Source organism: Bubalus bubalis, chromosome X (assembly GCF_019923935.1).
Source record: "Bubalus bubalis isolate 160015118507 breed Murrah chromosome X, NDDB_SH_1, whole genome shotgun sequence".
Classification (NCBI taxonomy): Eukaryota; Metazoa; Chordata; class Mammalia; order Artiodactyla; family Bovidae; genus Bubalus; species Bubalus bubalis.
The window spans coordinates 108,792,001-108,803,132 of record NC_059181.1 but is presented as its reverse complement, the minus strand read 5'-3'; the positions used below and the strand labels follow the sequence as shown (position 1 = coordinate 108,803,132).

General features: G+C 50.1%; 1 protein-coding gene across 1 annotated transcript; it reads left to right on the top strand.

Annotated features, from left to right (window-relative positions):
* The first annotated feature begins 1,398 nt into the window (after positions 1 to 1,398).
* On the top strand, positions 1,399 to 7,365 carry GPR50 (G protein-coupled receptor 50). Its single transcript, XM_006059672.3, has 2 exons — positions 1,399 to 1,596; positions 4,433 to 7,365. Exons 1-2 carry the CDS (start codon positions 1,410 to 1,412, stop codon positions 5,971 to 5,973), a joined length of 1,728 nt encoding a protein of 575 aa, XP_006059734.2. The 5' UTR covers positions 1,399 to 1,409; the 3' UTR covers positions 5,974 to 7,365.
* Positions 7,366 to 11,132: the final 3,767 nt, after the last annotated feature.

Sequence of the window (11,132 nt, the reverse complement as noted above, 5' to 3'; positions counted from 1 at the left end):
GAAATCTACCCCCAAGACCAAGGTCGTTGAGGAACCGAGTATCCGAATCTCCCCCGAGCCCGAACCTCTCGGATTTTGCGTGGCCTGTGAGCTCCGAGAGCCTGGGCGCACCACAGGGAACTGTGACTCCTGGGGAGGGAGATCCGCGGGGCCGAGGGGGCGGCCCGACCCAGTTGAGGTCGAAATGAGACCCCCCGCAAAGGAAAAGGACCGAGAGGAGTTATGCCTGGGGCGGGGCCGCTGGTCTGCCGGGGGCTTCTGGGTTGCATAGCCCAACATCTCCGCGCCTGTCCCGCCGCTCCGGCGTAGCTCCCGGAGCTCCTCAAGCGCCCCGCGCCACTCGGTTAAGCGTGCGGGGCACCTAGAGAGGAAACGGGAGTCGGAGCCGCTCGCCTAGGGTTTCTTTTTGAGCAGCGGCAGTCCAAAAGAAGGGCTTCCCGCCCCCCGCCCCCGTTTAACTTTCTCCCAGAGCAGCCTCCAGGGTACCAGGCAGCGGGGAAAGGATGCGCTCACACTCTCACTTGTCCCAGAGTTGGGAGCAAGCGACTCCTTTCGACCTCCCCTCACTCCCAGAGTACAAACTCTGCTCCCAGAGCCTGGCATAGGGGCCATCTCCTTAAGGAGAACACAAGTCTGGGACTGGACTGAGTGGCCACCCACCGCTGCCGCTAAGGGAGTCAACCAGCTCCTGCCAGGCACTGGAGTGGGGATAAGTTCCGTAGAGATTAGGGTGCAGATTGGGGATGGAAGCCGCCGGAAGCAGCTGTCCTCTGCTTCCCACACAGTACAGAAGGCTTTGAACAGGCAAAAGTAATAGGATGGGAGGAACTTCTCAAGGACACTGCAGGGGTGAATATCTATGATTCAAAGGGCCACTGGCTGCCCCCACACTCTGTTAGGGGCTTCAGACTGGCTTGGGTTGGCCCTGGACCCCAAGAGGGACTCTATTGCCCTGTTCTGTAATCTACAGGGCTGTGCCCGGGTGTTTGCGTATGGAGAGGGAGGGAGAACTTGCTAGAAACTGATGCGCAGTGGCTGGTGCGGGGAGGTGGATTCCGAGCTGGTCACGATGCAGGGTACCTGGGGACGGTGGTGGGAGGGGGACCGGCTAGAGGCAAAGCACAAAGAAGGCAGTCGGAAGCAAGACGACACCTCGCGTTGGATTTGTCCAAAACCAGTTAGAGATCAAAGAGGGGGCGGTCAGGGAGCTCTGATTGGTCAGAGGGAGGGGTTTGGGGTGGAGCTAGCCGCCTCTTGAGGCTTTAAAAGCTCATCGGAGAGGGGCGGAAATGCTGTCATTTGCTCTCAGACTCTCGCAGGGGTGGCAGCTTTTCCGAAGCTCCAAGCAACAGAACAGGTGTTCGCTGTCCGGACCTGGCTGGGAGGACCTGACGATCCTCAGCAGCAACATGGGACGCACCCTGGCGGTCCCTACCCCATACGGCTGTATCGGCTGCAAACTGCCACAACCGGACTACCCACCGGCTCTAATCGTCTTTATGTTCTGTGCAATGGTTATCACCATCGTCGTAGACCTGATTGGCAACTCCATGGTCATTTTGGCTGTGTCGAAGAACAGGAAGCTCCGAAACTCTGGTAAGACCCCCTTCCTTCTCCCTACCCACGGTGCAGCCACTTCCAACCCCTAGGGTGTTAGTTTGGGTGCATGGAATAGGGAACGTGTGGACGGCCCTGCTTCCCATGTCCCGGCGAATCGCGGTGGTGATATTCTGCCAGGGGGGAGGTCTCATCAACTTAGAGCTTCTCCAGGCTGCGGACGTTTGGAGAAGCTCTGGGCGTCCAAGTGCAAATCTCAGGTCCCCGAGGTGCGCGGCAGACCGCCGAGCCCTGCCCCGTCGGGAACCTGATGCAGAGGGAGCCGGCATCCGAGCGGAGAGTCCAGCGGCCGCCCGGGGACAGCACGCCGAGTCGGACGCCGCAGAAGAGGTGGCCGCGCCGAGGCAGCGCGGGGGAAATTGACGCGGAGGGAGCAGCGGGGTTGCGACTCGCTCCGGTAAAGTTAAGTTCTCCGCGGCCGAGGCGGCGTTTGCCAGAGCGCGGCGCGGCGGCGGTGGAGCCCAAGCCTGGCTGAGCCCCCGCTCGCCTAAGCCCTGTGGCTCCAGGGCGGCTCCCGGGCGGCGGAGCGCAGACCCCTCGAGCCTGAGTGTGGATCAAGGCGGTCTGAGCCCTCCGGAGCCGAGCTCTGTCAGCCCGTCCCAGGGCGCACGGCAGAGAGAGGTGAGCGGGCGGCTGGGCGCAGCAGGCGGTGGCAGCGGCTGCAGCTGAGATCCCGAAGTCCGTAAGCGAGATGTCGGGGGTCGCAGGACGAGGCGGCGGAAAGGTTTGGGAACTCGGCGTCCTGGGGGCACAGAAGACAGCAGAACAGATAAGGATCGCTGGAAGGCTGCGGGAGAGCTCAGACGGCGTAGAGGGCGACCACAGGGAGACCGTAAAGCGCGGGGATCTGGGATGGGGCGGAGCGCAGATCGAGACTCCCTTCGTGGCTCGCCGGTGGCAAGGGGAGGGGGCCGGCTGCGAGCGGGCCCGGGAAACCGCGCTGGACGCTGCTGGGCGCTGTGTGCCCGGGGCGGGGGCGGCGGACAGGGCGGGCCAGCGAGCAATGTTTGCAGGTTGGGCCAGAGAGGACTTTTGGGAGGGGGAGGCGGAGGAGGGGCGAAGGGGCCCAAAAACCCTGCTCCGGCTCCCGGAGGGAGGGGGTAGCGCCCAGGGTCTCCGCCGCCTAGATCCTGGCTGGCTGGGGCCCGAGGGCAGAGGGGAGCAAGGGGATGGGATCTGAAGGGGATGGGCACCGACGGGACCCGGGCCGAAGGGGTGCCAGGGATAGGAGGGCGCCAATCTCTGCGAGATTACTTTGCTTGGACGAGGAACCACAAACACCATACAAGTTTCTAGAGGCACAGAGGAGCACAGTCACGAAAAGTTTTCTTTTAAACTCTGATGGGTGTGTCTGATTTCTCCGCTGTTCCCCAGAGGCGCGGGGCCGCCCGCTGGCATCTCACCTGCACCTCAGCGGTAAGGTCCGAAGTTGCCCAAAGCTGGAGCGCCCCAGGGGGAACGCGCCTGCAAAGTCCGTTTTGTCTTCTTTCCTTCTTCTCCTTCCTTTCTTTCTATAATTGAAATAAAGGTGTTTTGGTTGTCGTGGTTTTGTTTTCAAGGCTTTGCTTCTCTTCTTCTCTGATATGATGACTTTGAGGGAAAACCCTAGAAAGAACGTCTTGGGTAGAAGCACTGAGGCCCCACTTTAGCAGGCGGAAGTGGTCAGAAGGAGCCATTCTTTTGCCTTTTTAAAAGTGCTCACTTTCTCCCAGTCCAAGATGAAGTGCAGTATTTTGCCAAACCAATTCTCATTAGCAACGAGGTGTTCCCAGAAAAAGGGATCGGCGCCTGCACTTTGACCTTACAGGTTTTACAAACAGCGTTCCTATCGCCGCCCTACGAAACAGGAGTAGGGGCATGTCTCCCCTTCCCCCATTTCATATTTAGCTCCAGTAAAGCCTGGGGCCGTGCGCCGGAGCCCGTGTGCAGGGGAGCGAACTTGCTGATGCCAGGGCTCTGCACTGGGACCCGCGAGGAGCAGGCTCTTCTGATCCTTGCAGAGATTTTTCTGATCCCCCCCCCCCCCCGCTCACTATTTCTCAAGACAAAATTTTATAGGGCCTTCCTACCTCATCCGCCTCAGTTTTTACTCTTACGTTACCTGGGAAATGGTAAGTATTTACAGGGTTAGGTCTGAGATTCTTGTCTGATCCCGCTGGGAAAGACCGCTTAAGACAAGGACGGCCTCTAATGCCCTTTCTCAGGCAGTTCTCTTTAGGCGCGTTTGCTGTTGTAAATGCGTAAGTTAGAGAAGGCAGGGGGCAAATTTATGTTTTTGGGTAGGCGAGGTTGAGACTTCCTAACAGTCCTCCAAACTCATCACCACCCTCTAGCCTGTTTACAACGGACAGCTCCATCTAGCACCCAGTGCTCCCTTCCTACTCCCCTCGCCAAAAGTTTGCGTTTTGTTTTTGTTTAAAATAGTGTCCGCTTTTTTGTTTTTGTTTAAAATAGTGTCCGCGGGTCTGTCCATGTGTGGGGGAGTGTGAAGGCCCCCCCAGCAGGCTCGTTCTGTGGTAATTTCACTTCTTTCCCAAAGCAGCGATGACGTTCTCTGAAGGAAAAAAAAAAAAAAAAAAACAACTTGGTGAAAGGACAGGAGCTTGAACCTTTTGAGCTTGTGCATCAAAACCACTTGGGACATGCTTGTAACTAAAAATAAAAACACAACTGTATTTCTTTGAAAGAATTCTAGAGTTCTAAGTTGTCACTCCAGCTGGCCTTTCCCTCCAGCTTACATTTGTAGATTTCCGAAACTTAACCATTTATTCCTCTCTGTCTTTCCTCCGCCCCTCCACCCCTATATGTTTTTCAGGCAACGCCTTTGTGGTTAGCCTCTCTGTGGCTGATATGCTGGTGGCCGTCTACCCCTATCCTCTGATGCTACATGCCATGGCCATCGGTGGCTGGGATCTCAGCAAGTTACAGTGCCAGATGATGGGGTTCATCACAGGCCTGAGTGTGGTCGGTTCTGTCTTCAACATCATGGCCATCGCCATCAACCGTTACTGCTACATCTGCCACAGCCTCCAGTATGAGCGCATCTTTAGTGTGCGCAATACCTGCATTTTTCTGGCTGTCACCTGGATCATGACGGTTCTGGCTGTCTTACCCAACATGTACATTGGCACCATCGAGTATGATCCTCGCACCTACACCTGCATCTTTAACTATGTGAACAACCCTGCCTTTGCTGTGACCATTGTCTGCATCCACTTTGTCCTTCCTCTGCTCATAGTGGGTTTCTGCTACATGAAGATCTGGATCAAAGTGCTGGCAGCTCGTGACCCGGCTGGACAGAACCCGGACAACCAGCTTGCTGAGGTTCGCAATTTTCTAACCATGTTTGTGATCTTCCTCCTCTTTGCAGTGTGCTGGTGCCCTATCAACGCGCTCACTGTTCTGGTGGCTGTCAGTCCAAAGGAGATGGCAGACAAGATCCCCAACTGGGTTTATCTTGCAGCTTACTTTATAGCCTACTTCAATAGCTGCCTCAACGCGGTGATCTATGGTGTCCTCAATGAGAATTTCCGAAGAGAATACTGGACCATCTTCCACGCGATGCGGCATCCTGTCCTGTTCCTCTCTGGCCTCCTCACTGATGTCCGTGAGATGCAGGAGGCCCAAGCCCATGCCCGCGCCCGTGCCCATGCCCGTGCACAAGCCCGTGAACAAGACCGTGCCCGTGCCTGTGCTGCTGTGGAGGAAATACCGATGAGCGTCCGGAATGTTCCCCTACCTGGTCATGGTGCAGCTGGCCAACCTGAGTGTGTCTCTGGCCACCCTAAGCCAGCCTCTGGCCATTCCAGGTCTGCCTCTGCCCGCCGCAAATCTGCCTCTGCTCGCCCTAAGTCTGCCTCGGGCCAGTCCAAGTGTGCCACTGTCTATCCTAAACCAGCCTCTGTCCATTTCAAGCCTTCCTCTGTCTATTTCAAGGCCGACTCTGTCTATTTCAAGCCTTCCTCCAGCCACCCCAAGCCTGTCACTGGTCCCTCCAAGACTGCCATCAGCCCTGCCACCAGCTTCCCCAAACCCACCACTGGCTACACCCAGCATGCTACCATTCACTCTGAGCCCACCACTCCTGACTATCTCGAGCCCATCACCACTAGCCACTCTAAGCCTGTCATCGCCAGCCATTCTGAGCTTGCAGCCTCCTGCCACCTGGAGTGTGACATCTTTGACCTCTCTGACCCTACCTCCAGCCCTGCCAGTGACTCCTCCGACTCTGCTGCCAGCTTGCTGGACCCTACCGCTGCTGCTGCTGCCACTGTTGACCCCACTGTGGTCACCACTGATTACCATGAGGTTGTATTTATTGATGTTGATGCTGATTCTGATGAAATGGCTGTGTAAAAATCGCTCTTGGAGTGGCCAAACAATGGTCCACTTTTAAGTTTTCCTAGCATATGTAATGCACACTGAGATAGCTTAGTGAATCTGCACACAAACAGATGTGCGTGGGCATGGACTCACAGACATGGTAGAAGCTTCACCCACCTTTTCAGGCATACTCCTCCTTTACATTATGTACTCTGAAAAAGTGTGAGTGTGTGCGCTTGCTATTAGAGCTACCAAATTTCCCTCACATTTGACTTCTGTTGTTTTGAGCTTCCCTTTCCTCCTGGGATTGACCGTGAACCCACAGTGATCCTTGAACTTGTAGACTCTGATTTTTCCCCACGCCTGTGTAACCCATTCTCCCCTCTCATTTCCTCCTCCTTGTTTCTGCTTTCTTCTCCCATTCCTCGAGGGGTGGGGGAGGAGCGCATGCTCAGTGGTAAAGGTGCTCTATGTTAAAGCCTTCCTTCAAGCTTTATGTGTTTAAATGTGTAACTCTTTACTGTACTTTTAATGGCAATCCAAAAGGCAGTTGCGATAAAGTACAAGTACTTGAAAAAGTTTTTCTAAATTCCAGCAACAAACTATGACCCATATCTGAAGAACACACTTAATAAGATCTTACTAAAAGAAATATTCATGCCTATGAGATCAAATGGCAAAACGAAGGATGTGGCTGCACCGAATCATTTCTATTTTGTGAAAATTCAAATGTTGGTGTTGATTTTTATAGTCAAACATGAATGTAAATGATGAGATGTTTTTACATTATTTGTAGTTGCTTACCTTTTTTCAATATTTGCCAGGATTTTCTTTCACTTAGTTCCAGAAAAACAAATCCATCCATAAACTAGTTTTTCCCCAGATCCAAATTTATGGTTGCTAAGATCATTTATGTCATGCTTTTAATATTATAATTCACAACTACTCTTTATCTTAGAGATTTTTTTTAATACAGCTTGATGTTTTTATGTAGTCAGTTTTACACCTTTCTTTTTCAATCAAAGGGGGATTTGAGATAATAACTGGTAGCCAGAAGTGAATGGAGTACTGCTTGAACTTGTAAACGAGTGCCTCTCTAAAAGCCTTTCTTTCCTGCCCCGTCCCTCTGAGCCTCCTCGCTGTGGTGGGGAGTGTGGAGGGACATGGGGAGGAATACTTGCCAACATCAGCCAAGCTCACCACCTTGAGGTTCTGTGATCCACAGCGTTAAGTTGTTGGCAGCCCAGGGAATGATTTTTTTTCTCTAGAATTTAAGAAAACATTGTTTAATAAAAATCTCAATTATTGATTCAAATCAGCACTTAAAGTGAAGTTTATTGTACAGACGTTTGTAAGGATAATGGAAATGTATTATACTGCCTTAATTCAATTCTGTATTTGTGCTAGCAATTAAATAAAAGCATTTTTGTGTCCTTGGTGTGTGATTTGTGGATAAATTTGCTTCTGCCACCAGAGTTACTTATGGGGAGGGCTAAGGGGTGGGTGGAAATGTGTCCCCCTTGGGGGAACAAGAGACTTGGATGCAAGCAGTCTCCCTGCTATACCCCAGGGTGAATCACATAACTCCTCTCTCCACAGCTGTGTGGCTTAATGAGCTGGTCCGGCTGTGGTGGGGGCAGAGGAGGGCTCCCTGGGTGTGGTGTGTTCTTCTCACTGATGTGGTGACAATGGACGATATGACCTGCCTGCTCTGGGACTCCTGGACCCTGCCTGTCAAGGCTTCTGAAAATAGATCCTCTTTTACCCTCATGGAAGGAGTAGAGTGGGGCCTCAATTATGTCACAGCTCCACAGGCTGCTGGGACCAAATAACAGAGGCCATGATCCAATGGGGGCAGGCACAGGGGTGTGGGACAGAAGGATGGGTGGAAGTTAGGTGACAAGATCCCAGCCACTGGGCAAGCCTCCTTGGCTTCAGGAACATAGCCTCGAAAGAATCTCTAATTACCTCAAGGTAATGCCCCAAACAAATGACTCTATAAAAATAAAGGTGGATTCAAAGTAATATATGGTAGGATATCAATTTGGTTAAGAACATGTACATTAAAACATGCACATATACACAGACTCACAGAGTTATGCATACTTATGTAGTTGTCCCATCCAGGTTTAACCAGACTGCAAATATAAACTGAGGTCATCTTAATGTTTGATGCCCAAATTACAGGGGTTCAAGCCCCAACAGAGTGACTGCTGTACCTCAGGCCAATTCTGCATCAACATTCCTGCCAAGTATCCCCGGATATGCAAAAAGGATGCTTACTTGAGTGCTCACAAATTGCTCTGCAGTCTCTCACTGAGCCCCATCCCCTCCGCCCCATGTTTTCTTTGTTCTCCCTGTCTGCTGTAACTCAAGGAGCTTGCTTTGGGTAATATTGCAAGTGTTCAAAGCAAGGGTGCTGGGTCACGATGCTCCCAACTGGGTGCAGGATTCTGAGAGGTGACAGGAGAGGTGAAAAAAAAACTACTGGCATCTTTTACAACCTTGTTTCACACTCTGCTCTGAGGTGCCTGGCAACACTACTTATGCCAGAGTCTCTCTCACAAAGTCTCATGAAAGCAGCCACTTCAGCCACTCTGCTAACCAGCAAGATGCATTCATCATTCCTGCCTCCCCACCTCCACCCCCATAATCTACTCCCATGGGAACAAGCATCAGTTGAAGCATGGTGCCTCCAGTTTATACATAGCCAAGAAACATTTTTCTCTGCCCCCCTTTCCCTTATTCTGTCCCTCTCCATTCCCAAAGTCAAGAAGCCTTGTAAACATATCTCTAACTAGCCATGCCCACCATGAGTGGCCAAGGCAAGACACTGAATCTCTGCAGTCAGGTTTAAGTGTTTCGTAGCTGTCCCCAGGACAATGCAAAGCTTCTGGTTTTCAATAAGTGGTAATGGAAGGGCCAATCTTACTAACTTCCCCAGAGAGAGAATCTGCCTTCAAGTGAGCCTGTCTCTAGGAACAAGGGATAAAGAAATGGAAGCAAATTTTAAATGACTGTTTTCCCCAGTTTCTACTCCTATTGATTTTCTTTTTAAATGAAAATATAATGTATATACTGTAAAGTGAAACTTTAACAATGTTTTTACACAGGTATACATCTGTGTAATGACCACCCTGACCCTCCAGAAGGCTTCCTTTTACATCCTTCTAGTCATTATTCCAACCAAAGGCAAACACTATCCTGACCTCTATCATCAAACATTAATTTTGCCTGTTCTAGAGCTTCATCGGAGAAGGCAGTGGCACCCCACTCCAGTACTCTTGCCTGGAGAATCCCATGGATGGAGGAGCCTGGTGGGCTGCAGTCCATGGGGTCATGAAGAGTCAGACAAGACTGAGCAGCTTCCCTTTCACTTTTCACTTTCATGCACTGGAGAGGGAAATGGCAACCCACTCCAGTGTTCTTGCCTGGAGAATCCCAGGGACGGGGGAACCTGGTGGGCTGCCGTCTATGGGGTTGCACAGAGTCGGACATGACTGAATCGACTTAGCAGCAGGAGCAGCAGCAGCAGTTGAGCTTCATATAAGTGGAAACATGCACCATGCATTTTTGTCCAGTTTCTTTTTTTAAATAGTGATAAAATATATACAACATAAAATTTGGGAGGGAGGGTCAAAAGGGAGGGGATATATGTATACCTATGGCTAATTCTTGTTGAGGTTTGACAGAAAACAACAAAATTCTGTAAAGCAATTATCCTTCAACAAAAATATAAATTTAAAAAGATTTACCATTTCAGCCATTTTAAGTGTGCAGGTCAGTGGCATTACATACATTCACAGTGTTGCGCAATCATCACCACTGTTCATTTCCAGAGCTTTTTCATCACCCCAAACATAAACTCTGTAGCTGTTAAATTGCTGTTGTTGTTCAGTTGCTAAGTCATGTCTGACTCTTTGTGACCCAGTGGACTGGCAGCACACCAGGCTTCCCTGTCCTTCACTATCTCCTGAAGTGTGCTCAAACTCATGACCATTAATTAAGTCAGGGATGCCATTCAACCTTCTCATCCTTTGTCCACCTCCTCCTCCTGTCCTCAATCTTTCCCAGCATCAGGGTCTTTTACAGTGAGTTTTGTTTTTTTTGCATCAGGTGGCCAAAGTATTGGAGCTTCAGCATTAGTCCTTCCAATGAATATTCAGGACTGATTTCCTTTAGGATGGACTGGTTTGATCTCCTTGCTGTCCAAGGGACTCTCAAGAGTCTTCTCCAGCACCACAGTCTGAAAGCACCAATTCTTTGGCACTCAGCTTTCTTTAAGGGCCAGCTCTCACATCCGTACATGACTACTAGAAAGACCATAGCTTTGACTATATGGACCTTTGTTGGCAAAATGATGTCTCTGCTTTTCAATACATTGGCTAGGTTGGTCAACTTTTCTTCCAAGGAGCAAGCATCTTAATTTCATGATTGCAGTCACTGTCTGCAGTGATTCTGCAGCCCAAGAAAATAAAATCCACTGTTAATTCTTTCTGTCTCTATGGATTTGGCTATTCTAGGTACCTGATATTAATATAAATACAATCATATATTATTAATATTTATCCTTTTGTGTTTGATTTCTTTCACTGAACATAATGTTTTCAGGGTTCATCCATGTTGTAGCAGGTGTTAGTACATCATTGTTTTTATGACTGAATACATCATATTATGTTAGTCTACTTATTCATTGATGGACATTTGGGCTATTTCCACTTTTTTTGGCTGTTATGAACATTAATTTACAAGTATTCAAGCATCTGATTTTAATTCTTTTGGAAATATATTGACTAGTGTAAATGTTAAATAATTTGTTAGTCTGGCTTCTTTTGCTCAATTAATTATGTCTTTGAGATTCCTTCATGTTTTTGTATCAGTAGTTTGGGGTGGTTTTCCATGTTTATGTAGTGCTCTAAGACTCTTGGGAGCCCCTCAGACTGCATGGAGATCAAACCAGTCAATCCTAAAAGAAATCAATCTTGGATATTCATTGGAAGGACTAATGCTGAAGCTGAAGCTCCAATTCTTTGGCCACTTGATGTGAAGAACTGACTCATTAGAAAATACCCTGATGCTGGGAAAGATTGAAGGCAGGAGGAGAAGGGGACAAAAGAGGATGAGTTAGTTGGATGGCAAAACTGACTCGATGGACATGAATTTGAGCAAGCTCCAAGAGTTGGTGATGGACA